Genomic DNA, 26519 nt, shown 5'->3' on the forward strand with positions numbered 1-26519 from the left:
CGGTTGTTTAATATTTAGAGGTTTTGCAATATTTTACCATTACTGAATGAACTACAACGTTTTTTAAAGGTGTTTTTTAGCATAATGTGTCCCGAACTAAAATACACTGAATGGACAAGTGAGCAGGACTTGTCATATATACACTCCTGGTCAAAAAAACCTGGACACCTTAAAAATGGGTCATTTTTGATGTCTCGAATCTCATAAACCTGTTGTCCGATTTTAGTGATTTTTTTAATATGTTATAGCCTTATTCTGTAAGAATATGGATGTAGTAATAGTGTTGCTGAACATGTAAATGTCATTGTATACCGGGTGTAACAATATTACTGTGTTTTTTCCTGAAAGTTCGTAGCACCCTGTGGAATATTCTAGCATTTAAAAAATATTGAAATTAAAGTTCAATTATAGCCTTAGCCTTTCTTAACATTCTGCTTTTTGACTCATTCACTTATGTTGGATACTAAAAAAGTTAGGTACTTTGACAACTAGCCATGTTCTTCATCAATACAGGGTGTTTCTAAATAAGTGCGACAAACTTTAAGGGTTAATTCTGCATGAAAAAATAATGACAGTGTGCTTTATAAACATATGTCCGCAAATGCTTCGTTTCCGAGATACGGGATGTTGAATTTTTTCTTACAAACAGATGATTTATTTACTGCTCTAAAACCGGTTGAGATGTGCAAATGAAATTTGGTAGGTTTTAAGAGGTAGTTATTTCACATTTTTGACATACAACTAAAAATTTTATATTCGCCATTGGCGTGCATACAGGTAATATGACCGGGTAATATGACCCGTATGCACGCCAATGGTGAATATAAAATACATAATTGTAGTGAAAAAATGCGCAATGACTGCCTCTTAAAACCCTCCAAATTTCATTTGCATATCTCAACCGGTTTTAGAGCAATAAATAAATCGTCAGTGTGTAAGAAAAAATTGAACACCCGGTATCTCGGAAACGAAGCATTTGCAGACATGTTTATAAATTAAACAACCATTATTTTTTCTTGCAGAATTGCCCCTTTCAGTTTGTCGCACTTATTTAGAAACACCCTATATTGATGAAGAACGTGGCTACTTGTCAAAGTACCTAACTTTTTCATTATCCAACATAAGTGAATGAGTCAAAAAGCAGAATGTTAAGAGAGGCTAGGGCTATAACTGAGTTTTAATTTCAATATTTTTTAAATGCTAGAATATTCCACAGGGTGTTCCGAACTTTCAGGAAAAAACACAGTAATATTGTTACACCCGGTATACAATGACATTTACATGTTCAGCAACACTATTACTACATCCATATTCTTAGAGAATAAGGCTATAACATATTAAAAAAATCACTAAAATCGGACAACGGGTTTATGAGATTCGAGACATCAAAAATGACCCATTTTTAAGGTGTCCAGGTTTTTTTGGCCAGGAGTGTATAACTTGAAATATATAAATTTATCAAATAAATGTAAAGATTTCTTCAAAATAAAAGTTTATTGATGTAGTCAATAGTAATGTTGTTCTGAAGCTATTTTCTTGTGGCATTTTTATAATCAACTATTTTCAATGGGAAATAAGCCACAATTTTACCAAAAAAAAAATGATTTTATTAACGTTTCGACGCTCAAATCGGGTGTCGTTGTCAAAATACAAAATAATACAGTATTATTTTGTATTTTGACAACGACACCCGACTTGGGCGTCGAAACGTTAATAAAATCATTTTTTTGGTAAAATTGTGGCTTATTTCCCATTGAAAATAGTTGTCAATAGTAATGGGTATTATTTTGTATTTTGACAACGACACTCGATTTGGGCGTCGAAACGTTAATAAAATCATTTTTTTTTTTGGTAAAATTGTGGCTTATTTCCCATTGAAAATAGTTGTCAATAGTAATGGAAATACATACCTTAAAAAACAGGCATAATTTCTGCTCATGAGTCAATGGATTTGGAACACGGTTTGTTGGTATTGCACAAAGATCATCTTTAATATATAAGACGTAATCAAATCAGATCGACGTCAAACGAAAATATTCTCTGAACTTATTTTCGTTAGTATGTAGATGGACACAAATCAAAATTTGTTATGCACCCTCTACAGTTCTATTTTTAAAAAGGCAGATTCACTTCTATGAATCTCTTCTGATTCCTTACCATCTAGCACTACTAAAAGAGTAACATCGAGGTCGTCCATGGTCGTTCGTTTTCACCGCAAAATAGTAGTGACGACGTTTTCTGTTATTTAATTGCCGCAATAAAGAACCCTGATTTTTCCACCGCAATCTGACATCAGTCATCGCTATATTGCGACCGCAATTTGACGGTACCGCTTTTGAGGAGATCAAAGCTTAAGTACATTTTTCTAATTTGCTAGTTTAGACTAACAAAATTATAATGCTGATAAATCCATGATAATAAAGTGATAACTCAATTTACAGATTTTATTACATTTTTAACTTTAAACGTGCTTATCTCCAAATGATGAAAAGAGCACTTATATCCTTTCTATCTTAAGCCCCTCAATTATACTTTTTAAATAAACATTTATTTTAAAATTGTATTCTGAAATTGTATCTCATAACATATGGTTGTGTTAACCCTGAGTGCGGTCCTGTGTTTTATCGAAAATATTCTGTTCATCGGAAATATTCCACTCACCGTTCAATAGATGAAAAAGTTGTCCTGATACATTTATGTATCAGCGAATTGATTAGTAATCGATATACGTGTGAATTGTAGACGAAGATAATTATTAATGTTATTAGAATTTATACTTGTAATAATTTAGTGAGTTTGTTTTTTGAGTTGGAATTGGAAATTCGAGCTGATTGCCGCAATGAACCAACGTCGAAGAGAAGAAAAAAAGTTGAAGGTAGACGACGCGCGACGCCAGGAAGGAAAACAAGATGCAGAGAAAGAGTCGCCTGGAATAAAAATAAGCTGATGAGAAACGTCGTCTTGAAGAAAAAGTAGCTGAAGAAAAACGCCGTCAGGAAGTTGCTCATGAGTCTTATGTTAAAAATAGAGTCCCCAAAAGTAAGTAAAGATGTAAAAAGTGAAATCGAAGAGACAAAACAAGATATGAGAAGAGAAATCCGAAGAACAAGCCCTTCATAGCACTCCGGGATAAAGCTGTCGAAATCTTCCAAAACATCCCAGAGAATGCACAAAAGAACTATGAAATCATCGTATCGGCTTTAGAATTAAGATACGACAGCCAATATTTTAAACATCTCTACCAGAGTCAACTGCAAGTAGGACAGTCAATGAGGGTATTTGGCTCCGAATTCCATCCTACTGCATCGATTTACTTGATATTTTCACAGCAAGTAGAGAATAGCTCAAGAAACAAATGCCGATGTGCGCTTTTATCTTGGGGTTGGTTCCCACCCCTTCTCGGGGGTGAAAAATGTTTTGGTTAAAATAGCCACGGAAGAGGCTAGAGAACCTAATTTTGAGCAAAAACTGTTCTATAATTACTTTTTGAAAACTCAATACTTTTTGAGTTATTCGTGGTTGAAAATTGGCCATTTTCATTGAAAAATGACACCTTTATACGGACGGATTTTTGCGAATACCTTAAAAACTATGCATCTAACAAAAAAACTATATAAAATATTTCCGTAGGTTATAAAAAAAAAACAAAGAGATTAGTTCCTTCATAAATCTTCTAGTTAAAATACAAAGAGGGATATGGTAGGTAAGAAGAGTTTGTTTTTTTGCTGCATGCTCAAATCGGTGTATTCAACTTGAAATAACAGAGAAACTGTCGATTAGGTGTATAATGATACTAATAACTTTTGTAGTGCTTGAAAAGACCTTTAAAATGAGCAATACTATATGTCGATTACATTCAAACTAAGAGAGATATTCTGCAAAAAAGTTGATCAGTAATGTATTTTAAGAAGAAATGAGAAGTATATTTAACCCCTCATTTATCAGAATTTAAACACATCGTTTTCGTTCTACAATACTTTTTATTATAGTGTTATTTCTATGTTCAAAAAGTTGGACTGGATTAAAATGAATGGTTTTTGAAAAAAAAATAAGATCAAATTATAGAGCGCATTTTTAAATTGTCTTAAAAATCTTCCTTTTCCTCCGTGTAACTTGAAAAAGAGAAGAGATACGAAAAAAAGATACCACACAAAATGTAGGGCTTTTTCAGATAAAAATTTCTTTTTTATTTTTCATTACTGTATCTCTTATCATTTTCAAGTTACATGGAGAAAAAGGAAGATTTTTAAGAAAATTTAAAAATGCGCTCTATAATTTGATCTTTTTTTTTTCAAAAACCATTTACTTTAAATCCGTCCAACTTTTTAAACATAGAAATAACACTATAATAAAAGGTATTGTGGAAGGAAAACGATGCATTTACATTTTTGTGGATAGGGGTTAAAATTACTTCTCATTTTTTCTTAAAATACATTAGTTATCAGTTTTGTTTGCAGCATATCTCGCTTAGTTTTAATGTAATATAGCTCATTTTAAAGGTCTTTTCAAGCACTACAAAAGGTATTAGTAGCATTATACACATAAAATCGACCGTTTCTCTGTTATTTCAAGTTGAATACACCAATTTGAAAATGTACCAAAAGACAAACTATTTTCACCTACCATATCTCTTTTTGTGTTATAACTAGAAGATTTATGAAGGCAAATGTCTCTTTGTTTTTTTATAACCTACAAAAATGTTTAATATAGTTTTTTAGTTAGATGCTTAGTTTTTAGGTATTCGCAAAAAACCGTTCGAAAAAGTATTATGTTTCAATAGGTTTGTCCGTAGAACGATCAGCAACCGTTGCCAACCGTCAGACGCAAGCGCCTTCGTAGTCTACGAACTCAAACTGTTAACTGCGCAGCGCTAACTGTTAACTGCGCATGCGTCTGATGGTTGGCAACGGTTGCTGATCGATTGGATCGTACTACGAACAAACCTAATGAAAATGGCCAATTTTCAACCACGAATATCTCAAAAAGTATTGAGTTTTCAAAAAAAAATTATTGAACATTGCTTAGAATTAGGTTCTCTAGCGAATTCCGTGGTAATTTTAACCAAAAAATTTTCCACCCCTAAGAAGGGGTGGGAACCACCCCCAAGATAAAAGCACACATCGGCATAGGGTAGACTTTGAATTAGAAGATAAGTTTTGGCTAGGCCCAAAATTTCATTAAAATCCATGCAGTAGGATAGAATTCAGAGGTAATATCCTATTCTTGCTCCCATTGACTGGCGTAAAGTGCTTATCCAAGGCTCCGACGAATCTGTGCAAGAATACGGAGCGGATGTAGAGAAGATGGCACGACTCGCCTGGCCCGAAACACCGGAAGAACTTTTGCACCAATTCACCATCCAATGCTTAGTTGATGGCCTGCGCGATGTAGACCTCCAGCAGACATTATCACTAGGGAGGACGTCATTATTGCAATTTTGGAGTACGAAGCCGTGAAGAATGTGTCCCGCCATCGACGCAAGTCCATCACGTAAGAGGTGTTGCCGAAGTGGAAGAAGACGATCTAAATACGCTGCCCCAGGTGTGGCCGCCCAATTCGAAATATATCTCGGCTCGTTGAAACAAAAACGTAAAGGACGCCCAAAGTGCGTATTAGTAGGCCACCTTCAATGTGATTGCGGACAACGTACAAGACAAAGGACAGAAAATAGGAATCCTCGCAACTCACAACTGAAACGGAGTCACTGATTCTTAATATCCACAAAAAGAAGCATCGACAGTTTAGGTGTTCAAAACAGACGAACCACTCTGCAACACTACTCTGTGGATCCACAAAGTGGCTGAAACAGGCGATTTTTGTAGCCCCAATGATTTTGTAATGGACGCGACATTGGCGGGGATCGGCGACCGTGGCTAGCCACTATCGCTCGTGTGGAATGGCACGTTTAATTTACATAAGAATTTACGGCTAATCATCGGAAGCTACTTTGTGGATGCCTAAAAGGAGCGCTGCAGAGAGGTTTGTCTATTTTGAACCTTAGTTGCCGATGACTTCTCAATGGTCACATATATGTAATTTTACCATCAATACTCAGGCAGCAAGGTCAGTGGAAAATATTTTAAAAATATTTCCAAACCTCTCCATAACCTTCACTTAATGACTTGGCACCAGACAGACTACCAACTTGCCTTCATCACACTCAAGCATAAATTGACAACGGATCCAATCCTGGCATATCCTAAAGGAGAGGATCTTTACGAATGCTTCTCAGAATGGCATCGGGGAAGTACTTCAGATACTTTAGCAAAATTTTAATAAAAGCAGAAAGGAACTACTGTGACAGTAAGAAAGAGTTATTGGGCGGTCGTCAAAACAGTAAAACACTACCATGTGTTCCTTTATGGCAGGAGATTCTTGATAAGAACCGATATTCCATCTTGCCATGGCTCCTCAATTTCAATACACATAGCTAGATGGCTGGAGAAACTATAGATCTATGATTTTGAAATTCGCCACCGAGCGGGAAGAAGTCATGGAAATGCCGATGGCCCCGCGAGAACACCTGTCAAAGAGAGGGACTGTTGATTCTGCGAGCGCTAAGAAGAACGAGAGGGCCAGATTACACAGTTAAAAACCATAAAGTGCGGAAGTGATAAAGAAGCTCTAACCAAAAAAAAACCTCCAGACTGAGCAGAAGAAAAATCCAATCTAAAAATAGTCCGTGAGTGGCTGAACAACGGAGCAATGCCACGGGGGCAGAAGATTTCCAAATATGGTCAAGCAGTGAGGGCTATTGGCTTCAGTGGGACTACTTGTGTCTTCGAGATGGCGTCATCACTTAAAAAATTGGAGAGTCCAGATAGAACGAGAAGTGCCTCAAGTTGTGCTCCCAAGGACATCTGTAAACGATGTGCTTGCAGAACTACATGATATCCGCTCTGGGAAGCATTTTGGGATCAATTGGACTCTGACGCTAGAGTCCGTGAGTGGTATCACTGGGTTAATTGTCGGCAAGATATGGAAGAATGGTGCAAACGATATGAACTGTGTACATCCAAGAAGGAACCCAAAACTTGGGGGAAAAATCCTACAACACATCACCGGGGCTATATGGGAACAAGTTGCTTTCGTCATTCTGGGATCATTTTCAGTAACATTAGGAAATAAGTGTTTGATGGTTGCTATTGACTATTTGTCGGACCATCAATAACTGGGTGACCCTGTTTGTACATGAAAACCAGATCGACTGTGACAAACTAGTTCCTCTGTTTTTGCTGGCCTACCGAAGCTCCCAACATGAATCAATTTGTTATACTCCAGCAATACTATTGGCTGGTCGAGAGATGAAGCTTCCCATCGACCTCCTACATGGCAATCTACCAGACGGAAAGGTCCCTGAGTATGTCGGCGGCCTAAAGGATCGATTGGTTAGGGTACATGATTTCGGTAGGAATAAGCTGCAACTCATCAGTGACCGGATGGTTAGGTTCGATCAGAAATCCACCCCCATTAGCTTTACGGAAGGTGATGCAGTCTGGCTCTATCAACCAACGAGAAGGAAAGTTCTAGGTTCCAAATTGACCGTACCTGGTCACTAAGAAGATAAACGACCTTGTATATAGAATGCAACTGATGCCACAGAATAAGCGAAAGATCGTCGACCTGGACACTGTCCTTAGGAAGGACATAATCCATCGACCTGGTCCTTAAGGAGGCTGTTCGGGACGAACAGCCTGAAAAAAGGGGGCGATGCTGTGTTAACCCTGAGTAAATTAAGTTTCCAGAACATGTAGTTGTTCTTATACAGGGCGTTTCATTGGGAAACGGAAATACTTGAATGGTGAATAGAGGTCGTTGAAGTGGTTCTAAATATACTACATATTATATTGCCTTACCGATTTTTATAACCGAGTTACAGGGTGTTTTATCGATTTTGCCAATTTCTTTATGGACAAATAACTTTAGAACCACCTTGTATATTTTCGTGATATTTGGTACACATATGTCTCATTTAGAACCCAAACCATCCAAGTACTAATCACAAGAAAAATCCAGGTCTGGACTAAATAAAATTATAAATTCATTAAAAATCCACAAGGAAAAAGTTTTCCTGTAGTTGGCTGTATACCATGTAATACAAAAAACAGTAAAATCCTTTATAAGAGGTATGTATTTAAAATCCCTAAAAAGGGCTACATCAAAATCACATAACTAGTTTTTGACTGGTTTACCAGTCATCATCAGTGCTTACCTAAAATGAATATAACCTGGTAAAATAATGCAAAGATTTTGAAATTTTGACTACAGTTAAGAAAAGTTGTAGGTTATACTCACGTGAAATTTACATGCTAACCACCAAGATATAATTTAACAAAAATATGTGGGTCAAAGGCTTATTATTTGTACAGGCCTTTGACCCACATATTTTTGTTAAATTATATCTTGGTGGTTAGCATGTAAATTTCACGTGAGTATAACCTACAACTTTTCTTAACCGTAGTCAAAATTTCAAAATCTTTGCATTATTTTACCAGGTTATATTCATTTTAGGTAAACACTGATAATGACTGGTAAACCAGTCGAAAACTAGTTATGTGATGTTGATGTTGCCCTTTTTAGGGATTTTAAATATATACCTTTTATAAAGGATTTCACTGTTCCGTTTGCATATGTGAATAGAGCAAAAAAAAACTAAGTTTAGTGGTTCGCTTCAACTTTTTGACCAGACAATTTAATGACTTTAATTTTGAAATTATATTGAAATTTTTAAGAACTGAGATTAAAAAACACGTGTTATTAACTTTTAATAATAAATTATTAAAGTTAATGAACAGATACTCATTTTAAAAATAATCAGTACTTATTTACTACATTGTGTCGACACATTTAGTAGTAACAAGAAAGATCCAGGTCCGGAGAGACAAAAAACCAAAGTAATTGTGACCTTGAAACAACATCCTGTATATTAAAATTTTCAATATCCGTTTGCACATTTGAAAAGAGCAAAAAAAACTGAGTTTATAGGTTCGCTTTAATTTTTTGCGTAAAAAATTTAATGACTTTAATTTTGAAATTAATTGTATTAAAATGTTTTAAGAACTCTGAAATTAAAAAGCAGGTTTTTAAAGCACTTTTAATAATAAATTACTAAAGTTAATGAATAAATACTTATTTTAAAAATAATCAATAATGATTTACTGCAATGGAACGACCCACTTACTAATTGCAAGAAAAATCCAGAGCCGGATTAACAAAAAATATAAAGTAATTGTGACCTTAAAACAACACCCTATATATTGAAATTTTCATAATCCGTTTGCACATTTGAAAAGAGTACAAAAATCTAAGCTGGCTCGATTCAATTTTTTGCGCAGGCAATTTAATGACGTCAATTAAAATTATATCGAAATTTTTGTTGAGTTCTTAAAAATTTCAATATACAGGGTGTTTTCAAGGAGACAAACTGAATTTTTACCTAGTCTAACCTAAAAACAATAAACTATCTTTACATACTTTTTATTCTAGGCACATTTAGATCATTACACATAAATTTTTCACATTTATTTTAGGTTAAAGTATACAAAAATTTAGTTTAAAGTCTCTCCTGTAAAATGAGATACGAGGTTTTCATACTAAGGCATGGTTATAAATATGGAATTGACTTATAAAGTCACACGCAGGAATACAATAAATACAATGATTACATTACACTATCGCTTATTGACTGTAAAAAACTCTGACTTGCTAGCGGTACAGAGTTCATGTTAATGCAGAATCTGTTTTAGTATTATAGTATTATGTTTATATTTGAAATTTTTCTTTGTGAAAAAATGTAATACATGAAATAAATGTACATTACCTTCCTCTTGGTTGGTAACCTCTTGTTCTCGGAACGAAACTTTGATTGTAAAATGGAGCAGGTCTAGTGTACCCAGAACCACCATATCCACCACCACCAAACCTAAAAACAAAGAATAGGTGTTCTTGTTAAACTTCTTGGGCAAGATTTTCTCTTTCTAAAGGTCAATTTTAATATGAACTAAAAAGGGAGACAATATTAACGTTTACTTAAGTTTGTGGATCGACATCCAGTAGCTCGCTCAACATATCTAGAAATAAAAAAATATACAGGATCCTTTCTAAAAGGTATATTTAAAAGACCCCAATAAGGGTTACATCACAAAACAAAACGTTTTCGGATTAACAAGTAATCCATCACCAGTGTTACGCCAATAGCATGCATGCGTGAGCCACCATAAAGTTATGGGTAAAAACCCTTTAAAAGTTGCAAGATCTTAAATGATACTACATAATATTATTATGAATAAAATCGATGGATGTTGCAAATATTCCTGGATATTACCCAGGGAACACAGGACTCTGTTGGCCTGGGTAATATCCAGGAATATTTGCAACATCCATCGATTTTATTCATAATATGTAGTATCATTTAAGATCTTACAACTTTTAAAGGGTTTTTACCCATAACTTTTTGGTGGCTCACGCATGCATGCTATTGGCTTAACACTGATGATGGATTGCTTGTTAATCCGAAAACGTTTTGTTTTGTGATGTAACCCTTATTGGGGTCTTTTAAATATACCTTTTACAAAGGATCCTGTATTTTTGTGATTTATGGTATACAGCCAGCTACAGGAATTTTATTTTCCTCGTGGATTTTTATATCTAGTAATATTTAAGTTGTTTATAATTTTCATCACTGGAAATATAACAGTACATAGACACTACTTACAAGCGTTTTTTTCCACGTAGATGATGAATGCACTATTTAAAATACTCTAGGTAACTATAGGTATTTCCCTAATTAGTGCGGAAAGTGATACTTTCCCGCACGAGACTGCCGTTGTCCCGAACGACGCGATAGCGGAGTTCGTGCAAGCAGCCGAGTGCGGGGAAGACACTTTCCGGATGAGTTAGGAACAATATTTTTTCTAGGGCCCTACGTTTGGAAAAAAGCCACAACAAATAGAGTTATAATAATTTTTTTTTAGGAGTGAAAATACATAAATTAATTCTTTGACAAGGTTGTCATAACCAAAACTTTAAATATAATTGGTTACCGTGATTACGATATTGGTTTCCATGACGATTCAAAACCATTGTTATTGTCCACTGATTTGACTTTTGAATATCATGTCAAAATAATTTTATTTCATCGAATTATCGCGTTAATTTCATTAAAACATGAACACAATCAGATATATTTGAAATAAATTAGTAAATAATATCTAAATATTAGTTTATTGCATGTATTCTATTATATTATAATGCCATATTAAAAGTGCTGGCTGTATTTAGCACGGCCGTAGAAAAAAGTATTTTAAGGAATTTTCCTGAACTGAGTGTAAATATTTCCGGTTTCATAATTTTCTCACGCATTATCATCATCACCATTCTCTTTTGCGGGGTCGGCTTCCCGACATTTCTCCGTAGAGAAAGATTTTGACGTCATATAAGATTTTAAAAATGTCGCGAATCGAGGCATGACATTTTAGTTAAATCTGACAGTTGTCAGGATATTTATATTTATGTTGATATAAATATTAATATTTAAATAAATATTTGCCAGAATGTTAATATTTAAAATATTTTAAGGAAAAATAAATAAATATAGAATACAATTTCACTATACAATGTCCGAATATACCAATTACATAAATATTTATATTTACGTCGTTGACAAATTTCTAACCTAGAATACAATTGTCATTTTATCCGTTAAAATTGTGAAACGTACTGTCACCATATATTACCTTTGTTTCAAATTAACTTTATTCGCATCATGGATTGCTTATCTATTTAGAGTATTGTAATTGTCAACCAAATATACATCTGTAAGTATAAGTAGCTTTAATATGGAAATACTCTTCAACGAATACATAATTTTCGAAGTTCTATGTATAATAATCACGGACGTACGTTTTTTTCTGTCACTTCGAGCTTAATGCGTTAGAGCGAATTCGACAAACTATGACGCACTGATAAACGGGTTTGGGATCATCTGTACCGACCCATGGAACAATATGTGTACAAGGCTCCCAAAAAGGAATTAATGGAAAGAACAGCAAAGAGGTTAACTTGATTCTTCGTTACCGTAGTGGCATACCCAGTACAGCAGGTATAGCGGCATTTGAACGTCCCCACTCACATGATCGCGTCTTACATGGTATTGACACAGTATAGGAGAATCAGTAAGCTCACTCAGAATCAGTAAGCTCACTCGTCGAAAAATTTGTTCCATGCGCGAAGTCGACCAAAATTCTGTTTACCGTGGGCATCCGATAACAGCGTGTTGGATACGTTTGCTATGATTGGTCGGGATCGTCATCTGATTTTCTTTTGTGAATTTTTTGAGGTTGTGTTTGGGAATTGTATTGTTTTGGTTAATTTACTACTTTATTCTCATATTAATAATATATTATTATGTGCTGATGTGCTGTGCATGTGATATTATTTTCTTAAATCAATAAAATGGAAATAAAGCAAGAAAAAAACAAATTTTACAAAGACGAATGGAAGATTAAAATCGGAAATACTGGCCACCTGTGTGATGATGTTATAATATTATGTTCCTATTCTGTAAAAACTGAGATGAAGAAAGTCTTTAAAACTGATAAAAATAGTTATTTCTCTGATGGAAATTCTTTGGACCAAATAAATACAGAAGGTTATAGTGAAGACATCAAGAGGAGGATAATTCGTGTCGAAAATGGTAAGTTTTTCTGATTATGTTTCCATAGGTATCTGTAGTAAAATTAAATTAATTAAATATAAACACATTAATTAACTCATGCAAAGGCCAACTGTAGTGAATTACGATTGGAGTTTCCATTATTAACACTAAGTTTATACATGTAATATGTACCTACTCCTTCACTCCTTGTATGTACTTACATATAATTCAAAAGATAGGTACACACTTTCCAAAAAGATCAAGATCCGACGTCTATGCTAACTATACATATATCTGATACCTACTGGCATTTTTGGATCATTAGACTTCTAATCACTAAATATGTTTTAAACTATATACTTGTGTTAGCTGTGTATACATTTTAGCTGTATTGTTGTCGAGCACTGTAACCCAAAATATATACTAATTCAACATATGAAAGTTCACTGTAGAAAAAACCTTATAATATATTTGAAGGGTACAGGGGAAGAACGGCAATAGTCCATTTGGATTTTTCTCGAGCACACTGAATAACAATTATTCTTTAAATTTGACTGATTATTTTTCTTTAAAGTTGATTTTATAAAAAGTTAATAAACCTTAACGTTCAGTGCGCTCGAGAAAAATCCAAATGGACTATTGCCGTTCTTCCCCTGTACCCTTCATTTGTATACATTGTATTATTATATGTAATATATTTGTAATATATTGTATAAATTGATAGTTCACACTGAAACATTCATGTAAAATATTAATATATTTGGGAATAACCATATAGTCGGTTCGCTAAACTCAGACACAACTGGCTAGTGATTTTAGTCGGTATTTTTTTTTTTGTTTTTGGCCAATTTTGACAAAATTACTAACTATTTAGTAATCATTAACATTTTAGTAATTATTTTTTTGCCAATTTTACCAAATTGGCAAAATTACTTACTAAAATCACTAGCCAGTTGTGTCTGAGTTTAGCGAACCGACAATAAAACTATCAGGATTTCTTAAAATTCAGTATGCTAAAGATATCAGTTTTTTCTAAATAATAACAATAAATATAGAGCATCTATATTCATTGATAATAATTTATTTATTATTTACAACTATTCTTATTTATACCTGATGTATGAATGATGTATAAGCAGACCTTATGATTCTAAGGATCTAAAGATAGAGGGAAGTTACTAGGAATTGATAACTTCTCTGGTAGCATTCTAATATTTTATTTATGGAACATAACCGCATTATTTCTGTCCAGTTTTTGCATGGCTGTACATCCCCTTTTTTGGGAGCTTAACTATCTATAATTCCATTATTCCATTCCATAGGTAGGATTTCTTCAGCCCATATATCTGCTAATAGTGGTGCTATTAGCTTCAAGGTTCTCTCAGTGTCTGCTTTCCACAGTTCTGCTGGGATATCATCCATTCCCACTGTCTTGTTGTTCCTCGGGTGCCAGACTGCTATAGTTATTTCTTTTTTCTTTGGAGTTTCCTCATTTATCTTTAGCTAATTTTCATTTGCGGCTCATTTTCTTCTTCTGTCATAAGTTCGCTATAGTACTCATGCCATCTTCGCGTTTGCTCTTCTGTTGTTGTAAGCAGTTGTCCTTGTTTGTCTTTTAGTGGTGTGTCACTGTTGACATTCTTATTTGCAAGATGTTTAGTGGTTTTATATAGCTCTCTCTGATTATTTGTTTCGGCTGCCTCTTCTGCTAAGCACGCCATCTCTGTCCATTTTCTTTTGTAATTCCCAGCACTCTTTTACTTGTCCTAATTCCTTTTACTTGTTTATTTATATCTACATACTCTTGGGTTATTCTGATTTTATCTTCTAATTTTTGTATTCTATTTAGTTTGGCCTTTAAATCCTTTCTCTTTTTTATCAGTTGCCATGTGTTATCACCTAGCCACTCTGATTTCTTTTCTCCGTTGTAGCCCAACACTTCTTGTGAGGTTTGGTGTACAGCCTCTTTGATCATCTCCCATTTGTTTGATATATTTGTCTGTGTGTTGTTTACAGTTTCTGTGTTAAACTTTATTTTGTTACTCCACATTTTTTGGGTTTCACTGTCTTTCAGTCCTTATATATTATCTTCGTTTGTTATATTGTTTACTCCCGCTTTTTGCCTTGATTTTTACTTTTATTTCTGCTATTAGTAGGTGGTGATCACTTCCTACATCTGCTGATCTTTTATTTCGTACATCTAGAAGGCTACTTCTCCATTTTTTATTAATTAAGATGTGGTCTGTGATTTTGCGTTTTATTATTTGGTGAGATCCATGTTATTTTGTGGCAGTCTTTGTGTGAGAAAATCGTTCCTCCAATGACAAGAATGTTTTCTAGGCCAAGTTCTATAAGTTTCTCCATTGTTGTTTCTTTTCCCTAGTCCATATGTTCCCATGCATTTTGCCACTCCCTTATTGTCTTTGCCAACGTTTGCGTTCAGATCTCCCATGACTATGAGTATATCTCCTTAGGTCACCTTTCCGATAGTATCTGTTAATTGTTGGTAGAAATTTTCTTTCTTATCTTCTGTAGGTGCGTAACATTGAATAATGGTTTAATAACAATAATAAATTTAATAATAATAAATAAATTGAGGAGAAATCTGTAAATTTATTAAGATCAGATAACAACAGAAGCTAAATATTTCATTACTTACAACTAATTAATATAAATTTTCTAAAAATATCTTGAACATTGACTTACTACATATTAATTGGTTTTATTTTGACATATTTGGGAATTATGGTAGCTGCAATAATTTTTATTTTAATAGAATTAACTATTTCAAATGGGAAATAAGCCACAATTTAACTAAAATTTTTTTTAATAACGTTTTAATAACGTTTCGGCGCCCACATCGGATGTCGATGTCAAAATACAAAATATTAATGTTTAATTAATATTTTGTAATACCATTAATATTTTGTATTTTGATATCAACGTCCGAAGCGGACGTTGAAACGATAATAAAATAATTTTTTTATTAAAATTGGGGCTTATTTCCCATTTAGAATAGTTAATTACAAAAATGCCACAAAGAAATGGCTTCAGAACAACATTTTAATACAATGTTATTTAATATTGAATTTTTTAGTGAATAGGTCAAAGTAAACAAGAGAAAGTATTTACAAATTTTTTTAAGGTGTAAAGGTACTATTAATACTAGATAATAATAAAACAGATTTTTTACAGATTTCTCCTGAAGAAGTTTATCCAGATGTTGTTGGTATTTTGGAGGTTACTCATCTCGTCAAAAATAGTAGATATTCGTTGCTGCTTTTGAGAATAGGGCGGTTCACGTGTTCTCACATCCTCACATGAAAATTCTTAGTGGAGGAAAACCACACAAATGTGATTTTTTCTAGGCAGTATACTACTGCAACTCATTTGAAATTACTTTGAAAAAAGAATGTGAATTTGACTTAATATTCTTACTAGTACTTTGAAGTGGTCTTAAAACCGTTTAAGAACACACTGAAGGAAAACCATATGAATGTGCGTGGATGATATGTGCTGTAAAATTTAAAGATAGTGACATGAAAGTTCATGCTTAGATTTCCCAGATTTTTAATAAAGAATAAAAAAAATTATAAACAGCTATTTAGTATTTTATTTAGTTTGCAATAGTTATTTCCAGTGAACTTTTGCTTAATTTTGTTTAGACCATTTTCCATAGCACCCAAATAAAATATGTTTTTATTATCGTACATTTATGGTAAAATCTAACAAAATTTAGTGTAAGGTTCTAGAAATAAAAATGGATGTCATTTTGGATTTATGATGACAGCTACTGAAAAAAATTGAGTTAAAGAGAAATACGTGCAGATAGTATTTATTAATATTGAAAAGGCATATGCCAAAGTTACCAGATATAGTCGATTCGCTAAGCTGAGACACAACTGTCTACACTACAATCACAATAAAAATGCACTGTATAGAAATAAACAAACCAAGACATGTTGAATGTTCGAGGAGCACTCCCAAATCATGATTTGGGAGTGCTCCTCGTGCTTGTTTATTTCTAGTGCATTTTTATTGTGATTGAAGTGTAGACAGTCGTGTCTCAGATTAGCGAATCGACTGTACCTACTGGTACTAACTAGGAAAGGAGTCCCGGCTGAATATGTCGATGGTTAAGAGCACAGATATAGTATGTCCACTTTTTGCTGATTTTAAGATAACATTATAAAAATATTCAGTAGGGTCATATGAATGTTCTACATAATTATTGTAAGTCCAGAATGATTGTAAATGGGTTAAACGGCCTTGCCAAAATATAGTATATCCCATTTGTACTAAAAACCGACTTGCACAGATATTCTATGTCCGTTTGAAAGTGCACAAACATAGTATGTTTTGGGACATACAATATTAGTGCTCACGCGATCAAACTCATCATGGCTGTAAATATTATTTGTCCGGACATGCAGTAACATGCGGTAACAACCCTTATGTTGTATGTCCATACATATTTTCAAAAAAAATATTTTTTAACCCAATAATACATAATATTTTAAAAAATATCTACATTAAGCTAATAATGATACCCGAACTTAATACCCAAACATTATGATATATCGGTATATCAGCAGTATCAAACAAAAAGTAACGCGAAAACTTCAAAACGTTCTCCTCGACAATTAAGGTATTTGGACATACTATATCTGCGCTCTTAAATATCGATGTGGTGCAAGATATATAATATGATATGGTATCAATTAGCATTATAGCAAATGCATGTGAAATTGGAAAATTTTGAGTGAAATTACGGTTCCGTGTTAAATTTATTCTCATTTATCCTGGATCAGATAACTGGGAGATCCTTGGTTGTTAATGTATGCAGATATTTTGTTGGTAGAAAAATCAGAGAGAACTGTAGGAAAACTAGAGCAGTTAAAACAGGCGCTTGAAGAAAAAGGATTAAAATTAAGTAGGACAAAATAGTATATTTTTTAAAGATAGTATTCCAAATCTGCATAATTAGTTAGCTTGGATAGATAAGAAATCACACAAGATAATAGTTTTATGTATCTGGGATCGACATTACTGGGCAATGGGGAAGTACATGGACATGAAGTTAATAGAAAAGAAAAGTGGTACGTGGAGTACTGTGTGATAGAAAGCTACCAATAAGACTAAAAGGTAAGTTCTATAGGACTGGTTTAAGGCCAACTATGATGTATGGTACTGAATGTTGGGCAGAATACACTTCCGAATTTTATGTCTTGTTTTGATGTTTTTTCCAGCTAAAAAGTTGTGACCGGAAGTTTGGCAAAATGACTCAAAATTAGTGATACCCTATATCAATAGATGCAAAGTTCAGGAAAGAGTTCTACTATCAACTTCCGGACATGTTGGATGAAAACTTAGGACTTATGAAGTCCAATTGCTTGTTTAATTTTTCGTATGCATTAGAAAATCCCTCCGTAGTTACTGTTACTGCTGAAAAATCTCAAGAACTGAAGAACTAATGCTTTGTCTAAAGAGCTAATGGGAAAATTAATAAGGCTTTAAGTCGGTAAAATACACCGTCCAGACACTGGTTTCATAATAACTTCAGTTCTTCTTTTATTATGAAGAAAATCTAAAATAAAAATTAGGTAAGTTTAAAACATATTTTTTTTTATTTAACCTCCCAATTTATTTACAATCTGTAAAACAAGTTACAATAAGTAAATGTTGTGACCACTAGTGTAGGTGACTTGGAGAAAATTATTCATTAATCATTTTCTTTACAAATATTTTACATAGATATAAAATTGTTTGTCTCTGGGCATTACGGCACATATAACTAAAATCGCGATGGTAAATCACTAGGTGTATTTCGTCTAAGTCTCCGTCTGACTGGTTGTCTCATCAGGTTTCTGGCTAGTACATTTGGATGTTGTGTCAGTCTGTCTTCGTATTTCTGTGCAAAGTTGGTAATTTCTTCTTTTACTGTTGCAATTTCTAGATCGCGTCTAATAATAATATTTGCAACATACCATAGGGCATTTGTGATTATTCGAAGAACCTTCAACTGGAACCTCTCCAAGATTTCGATATGGAGTTTGATGCAGTACCCCAAAGTTGGATCCCGTAAGTCCATATTGGCTTCAAAATTGCTTTGTACACAAGTACTTTATTTTTCATCGAAAGTGATGATTTGTGACCAATCAGCCAGTAAAGATTGTGTAATTTGAGACCAAGTTGTTAACGCTTCATAAAAATGTGTGTTCTCCAGTTTAATCTTTGGTCTAGATGCATTCCAAGGTATTTGACTGTTACTTGCTGTTTTAGTTGGTGGTTGTTGATATATACAGGCAGGCAGTGACCTTTACGGTTTGTGAAGGTAATATGAACCGACTTTGTTTCATTTGTTTGAAAACGCCACCGTTTTAACCAAGTTTGCATTTTGTTGAGGCTAGTTTGCAGAAGTTGAGAAGCTATCCGTGGGTCCTGATGTACTGACATCACTGCTGTGTCATCTGCATATGTACATAGCTGTAGTGGTTTGAAAGTTTGTTGGTAAGTCCGCTGTGTACAATAGGTATAACACTGGCCCCATAACACTGCCCTGTGAAACTCCAGATCCAACTGTAAATAGAGACGTGCACTCATCTCTATGTTGTACAAAAAAGTAATGGTTATGGAGGTAGGATTTTAAAATTAGGAAGTGAGTGAGAGGAAGCATATTTTTTAATTTGTATAGAAGGCCTGTGTGCCAGACTTTATCAATGCTTGCGAGATGTCTAGAAAGGCGGCAGTGCAGTACATTTGTCTTCCAATGCTCGATTAACAGTTCTGCATATCCGATGAACCTGTTCTATGGTTGCGTGTTGGGATCTGAATCCAAACTGGTGTGCAGGGATTAGAACTCGATCTGATAGGAGTGGTTGAATTCTTGAGAGTATCAGTTTTTCTAGGATATTTGACACTATCGGCAGTAAGCTTATGGGTCGATATGATTTGACATTTTCCAGAGGCTTGCCTGGTTTGGGAATTAGTATAATTTTTGCGACTTTCCAGAGGAGAGGGAAATATGCGGTTCTTAATACTGCATTGAATAATTGAGTGAGGTACACAATTCCTTTCCTGGGTAGTTGTTTAATAATTTTACTGGTTATAAGCTCGAAGCCTGGGGACTTTTTCGATTTAAGATTTTGTATTATTTTGATCACTTCATTTACCTTTTCCGGTGGAAGTTCTAATTGGTATGGAAATTCTAAAAATTGTTGGATGGATGCTTCAAAGTTTTGATTATTCTCAGCAGGGAAAGGTTGAAAGACGTCTGTGAGATATTTTGCAAACACTTCTGATTAAAAAATATAACTATACAGGGTGTCCCGAAAAGATTGGTCATAAATTATATCACACATTCTAGGGTCAAAAATAGTTCGATTAAACCTAACTTACCTTAGTACAAATGTGCTCATAAAAAAAGCTACAGCCCTTTGAAGTTACAAAATGAAAATGGATTTCTTTCGATATATCGAAAACTATTAGAGATTTTTTATTGAAAATGGACATGGGGCATTCTTATGACAGGATTTGAAAACAAAATTATAGTGAAATTTGTACACCCCATAAAAACTTTATGGGGGTTTTGTTCCCTTAAACCCCCCCCCCCCAATTTGTGTACGTTCCAATCAATTAATTATTGTGGTACCGTTAGTTAAACACAACGTTTCTAAAACTTTTTTGCCTCTTAGTATTTTTTAGATAAACCAGTTTTTATCGGGATGCGGCATCTTTTTTAATATGTTTGCATAATAATTTTTTGGGGCTTTTGCTCCTTTAAACCATCCAAATGTTTGTGTACGTTCCAATTAAACTATTATTGTGGTACCATTAGGTAAACACACGTGTTTTTAAAACTTTTTTGCCTCTTAGTCTTTTTTTGATAAATCACCTTTTATCGAGATGTGGCTACTTTTTCAAAATATACCTAATAATGTAACTTATAAATAAATTTTCAGATTATTAACAGGTCTCTATAATCGTACTTAACCATATACAAATATGTGGTGAATTCGACAAATATTCAAAATATCTCGATAAACACTGGCTTATCGAAAAAGTACTAAGAGGCAAAAAAGTTTTAAAAACATTGTGTTTACCTAATAATGCAACAATAATAATTTAATTGGAACGTACACAAAAGTTTGGGGGATTTAAGGGAACAAAACCCCATAAAATATTTATGGGGGTGCACAAATTTCACTTTAATTTTTTTTTAAGATGTTGCTACTATAAGAATTCCTCATGTCCATTTTCAATAAAAAATCTCTAAGAGTTTTCGATATAGGTATAAAAAAAATCGATTTTCAGTTTGTAACTTCAAAGGGCTGTAACTTTTTTGTGTGCACTATTATTGTATATAGGTAAGTGAGGTTCAATCAACCTATTTTTGACCCCAGAATCTGTTGGATAATTTATGACCAATCTTTTCGGGACACCCTGTATATTTATGTGTACAAAATCATAATCATAACCAAATGATAGTCCATCATACTGATTTTGATCTACCTTCATTATTTTTGAAAGGAAAACCATATCACGTTATCTTTTAAGGAATGTTTAAAAAATACATATACATATAAACATTTGCAAATAATTTTCTATTAATAGTTTTTCATATCGCTTTCATAACAACATCATTATCATAATTAGCTTGACAATCCTATGTCAACCTGGGTCTGCTACCAGTGAAGTCGTCAATTCTTCGTTGAGAATCGTAAGATCTGCTTATACATCATTCATACATCAGGTCAAAACAAGAATAGTTGTAAACAATAAATAAATTATTATCAAGGAATATAGATGCTCTATATTCATTGTTATTATTTAGAAAAAACTGATACCTTTAGCATACTGAATTTTAAGAAAATCTGATAGTTTTATTGATATGGTTATTCCGAAATTAAAGTATATTAATATTTTGCATGAATTTTTCAGTGTGAACTATCTTAATGTTGATTTAAATTAAATCTCTTAAAACAATTACAAATGTATAAGGTTCTTTCTACAATGTACTTTCATATGTTGAAATAAAGTAGATTTTAGGCTACAGTATATAGTTGGCATAGACATTGTATCTTCATCTTTTTGGAAAATGTGTACCTATCTTTTGAAATATATGTATCATACATCATACAAGTACATAGTAGGACATATTACATGTATAAACTTCATGTTAATAATGAAAACTCCAATCGTAGTTTCTGGCTAAAAACTACCACTGGCCTTTGCATGAGTTAATTAATGTGTTAAAGTTTAATTATATTTATATTTACTACAAATATTGAAACCTAATCAGAAAAACTTACCTTTTTCGACAGGAATTAAATCACACTTCTTATCCTCATCATAGAAATAACTACACTCGGGTGCAAAATTAACCGGACACCTTAAAAATGGATAATTTTTGATGTCTCGCAATTCCCAAACCTGTTGTCCGATTTGAGTGATTTTTTAATATGTTATAGCCTTATTCTTCAACTATATCGTTCTAATAATATTGTTGCTAAACAGGTAAATTTTCATTGTATACCGGGTGTACCAATGAAACTGTGTTTTTTTGTCAAACTTCGCATCGCCCTGTGGAGTATTCTAACATTTACAAAATACTCAAATTTAAACCCAAATATAGCGTCATATTTTCTCAACATTCTGTTTTTTGAGTCATTCGCTTATGTTGGACCGTTAAAAAGTTAGGTACTTTAACAGTTAGCCATGTTTTTTATCAAAACACTATGTTTTTTAAATAAGCATGGCAAACTTTATGGAGTTATTCTACATGAAAAAATAATGACAGTTTGCTTTATAAACCTATGTCCGCAAATGCTTAATTTCTAAGATAGAGGGTGTCGAAATTTTTCTTACAAACTGACGATTTATTTATTGCTTTAAAACCGGTTGAGATATGCAAATGAAATTTGGTGGGTTTTAAGACGTAGTTATTATACAACTTTTGACATACAAGTTAGAATTTAATATTCACCATTGGCGCGCATACGGGTAATATGAGCTGTCATATTACCCGTATGCGCGCCAATGGTGAATATTAAATTCTTAGTTGTATGTCAAAAAATGTGCAATAACTACGTCTTAAAACCCACCAAATTTCATTTGGATACCTCAACCGGTTTTAAAGCAATAAATAAATCAGCAGTTTGTAAGAAAAATTTCAACACCCCCTATCTCAGAAACGAAGCATTTGCGGAAATACCGTTTATAAAGCAAACTGTCATTATTTTTTCATGCAGAATTACCCTTGAAAGGTTGCCATACTTATTTAAAAAGACCCTATATTGATGAAAAACATGGCTAGATGTTAAATTACCTAACTTTTTTTATGGTCCAATGTACGCGAATGAACCAAAAAGCAAAATGTTTGTCAGTATTTTGTAAATGCTAGAATATTCCACAGGGTGATGCGAAGTTTAAGAAAAAAACACACTTTCATTGGTACACCTCGTATACAATGAAAATTTACATGTTTAGCAACAATATTATTAAAACGGTATTCTTAAAGAATAAGTATAACATATTAAAAAATCACTTAAATCGGACAACAGGTTTAGGAATTGCGAGACATCAAAAATTACCCATTTTTAAGGTGTCCGGTTAATTTTGCACCCGAGTGTATTTTTATCAGTTTTAAAGACATTCTTTATCTCAGTTTTTACAGAATGGGAACAAAATAATATCCTCACACAGGTGGTCAGTATTTCCGATTTTAATCTTACATTAGTCTTTGTAAAAATTGTTTTCTGCTTGCTTTATTTCCATTTTACTGATTTAAGAAAATAATATCACGTTCACAGCACATAATATTATATTATTAATATGAAAATAAAGTAGTAAATTAACCAAAAATTCCCAAAACTCCCAAACACAACCTCAAAAATTTCATGAAAATCAGATGGCGATTCCGACCAATCATAGCAAACGTATACACTGTCATCGGATGCGCACGGTAAAATGAATTTTGGTCGACTTCGCGCATATTCACCAAATTGGAACATCGAAAACAATGTATTTTTCGGGGAGTGAGCTTACTGATTCCTCCTATACTGTGGTATTGACTTCTAACGTAACACGCCGGATGGCCGCTGCGTCAAACGTATATATCAATATAATTAAGTAATTAAATATAAATATAGATGTATAAAACAGAAAAAGTTTTTATATTTTTGCTAAATGTAATGAAAAAATATTTTATGCTTTATTGTCCTTGAAAATTGTACAATTTTATGGACACAGTTCTAAAACAGTCGAAAAACAAAACAATATATTGCAAAATTTAAATAAGTTGCAAATAATCAACCTTAAGAAAGAATAAATAAGTTTAAAAACTGTGGTATGATACCCAAATATAGATAAAAATAGTACTTTTATGTAAGAGTATTGCAATTTCTTAGTTACTGACTAAGAAATTCTTCTACTGAATTCTGAATAATATGGTCTTTCAGATAGATAGGCTTTTGCCATTTCACGGAACTTGGGGAAAGTTGTTGCAGAGGGAGCTGTTCGTATAGTTTTTTTGCAGAATATAATATAGATTTCTGTACTAACTCAGTGGACGGAATCGGTAAATAGACGTCTAAGGAAGAATTTGTGGTGGAATAGTCATGATTAGGTCTTGCTGGAAAGACATGTAGATGTTTACGAATTAAGCAAACAGTTTCTAAAATATATAAAGAAGGAAATGTTAAAATACCGTGATCCTTGAAGTAGCTTCTACAATGTGTTGTTCTTCTGAGGCCAAACAGATATCTTATTACTCTTTTTTGTAATTTAAAAATAACATGGGTTTGGGCAGCTGTACCAAACCCCAGAAAGGAAGACCATTTTTAAATTGCGGGTGTGTGTCATATAGCGGAGAATTCATAGAAACGTATTTGGAGGGGGCATGGGGAGAATGGGGGCTTACCTGGCTTAAAACTCATACGGTGTAGAATACCACAAAGTTGATATAAAAGAGTCTTGTTGTGTTGATATTTAAATGTGGTCAGAAACAAAACATTTAAAATTATTGAAGTATCATCATTCAGTCATCAATACATAAAATTTTCGACAGTTTGATAGCTAAACAGCTATCTTAGTTGCGCTTATCTAAGAGTCGCAGCATGGTTTTTATGCAAAAAATCAGCAGCTCCGATCAGTCTGATCTATGAAGCAAATCCAAGCAGTTGGATGCTATATAATATACTGAAGTATATAGGGTGAGGCAAATAACTGGCCTATTAGAAATATTTAGAGAACTAAAGGCAACATAATTATGAAAATTGAAATAAAGGGGTTTTGAAGGGTGATCTATTTAATGAAAATATTTTCATCAATTTGTCACTTCCGGTTATACCGGAAGTTGCTTGAAACTTCGTTTTTTAAATGGGACACCCTGTATATTTTTACATTTTTAGATTCTACTCGATGTATTCTTTCTTAAAATATGCGGTTTTGTAATGTTATACAGGGTAGTTTAAAAGCTAATTACGTTTTTTTATTAATTTCGTAGCAACTTTCACACCCTGTAGAATTGTAGTAGTTGGATATCAAAAACTCTATTTATGTTAAAATGATTTTTAATATAGTCTACTATTATTAAAAATTATTAGTACAGTAAAACCTGCCATATCCGGCTCAATATGGCGACAGACCGATCCGGATATGAAAAAATCCGGATATCAAGACCACTACTTCTTTTACAGTCTCTGAAACGTTTTCTTCTTCATACATTCCAGTAATCAACGCCATCAATAACTTTCGTCGATAGACACGTTTTATAGATTCTATAATACATTATTTCGCCATCTTTTCGTTCTTCTTTTAGTGCGTTGTTCAACAGCAGGACTGCCTTTCTCGGTAGATTTCGGTAGATCCGGCGGCGCAGAACCGTCCGGATATGGGGAGGTCCGGATATGACAGGTCCGGATATGGCAGGTTGTACTGTATAGCTAAATGTTCAATTTTATTATACAGGGTTGGTCGAAACTCGGAATGAGGATTTTCTGAATTTTCTTAAATGGAACACCCTGTATTTTAGTATTGCAATGAAAAGACATTTTATGGTACTTTTTTATTTCTTAAGCATTCCCTATACCTAAATGCTTTAATTTGTGCTTAATTGTTAATCGCGCCAAAAATGTTAACTACGTAGGTATTTTGATAGCTCAACCATTATTGGCAATTTTAAAGACCAGTCTAGATTAATATGTATTTATTTCCGAAAAATTATTTGTGATTGAATATTTTCACGGCCAACCTAATAAAATTTCACGTATTTTTTTTGAAATTAATGTTTGGCTTGAATCACCAATAACTCACAAATTAAAGCAGTTACGTATAGGGAATGCTTAAGAAATAAAAAAGTAGCATAAAATATCATTTCATTACAATAATAAAATATAGGGTGTTCCATTTAAGAAAACTCAGAAAATACTCTTTCCGGGTTTCGACCAACCCTGTATAGTACAATTCAACATTTAGCTATACTAACAATTTTTAACAATAGTAGACTATATTAAAAATCATTTGAACATAAATAGAGTTTTTGATGTCAAATTACTACAATACTACAGGGTGTGAATATTGCTAGGAAATTAGAAAAAAAAACGTAATTATCTTTTAAAATACCCTGTATAACATTACAAAACCTCATATTTTAAGAAAGCAGACATCCAGGATAATCCAAAAATGTAAAAATATACAGGATGTTCCATTTAAAAAAAAACGAAGTTATAAGCCACTTCCGGTATAACCGGAAGTAGCAAATCGATGAAAATATTTTAATTAAAGAGATCACTCCTCAAAACCCCTTCATTCCAATTTTCGTGATTCTGTTTCCTTTAGTTCTCGAGATATTTCTAATAGGACT

The 26519-nt window shown here is 33.3% G+C and overlaps 1 protein-coding gene across 1 annotated transcript in view; it reads right to left on the bottom strand.

Annotated features, from left to right (window-relative positions):
• The window catches only part of LOC114341913 (serrate RNA effector molecule homolog), a gene marked incomplete in the record, with an annotated part of 379087 nt that overhangs the window by 10252 nt on the left and 342316 nt on the right, over positions 1-26519 (bottom strand). The window contains 1 exon segment of the mRNA XM_050652039.1: positions 9821-9922. Within this exon segment, the coding sequence (XP_050507996.1) occupies positions 9821-9922 (102 nt within the window).

Source organism: Diabrotica virgifera, chromosome 5 (genome assembly GCF_917563875.1).
Source record: "Diabrotica virgifera virgifera chromosome 5, PGI_DIABVI_V3a".
Taxonomy (NCBI): Eukaryota; Metazoa; Arthropoda; class Insecta; order Coleoptera; family Chrysomelidae; genus Diabrotica; species Diabrotica virgifera.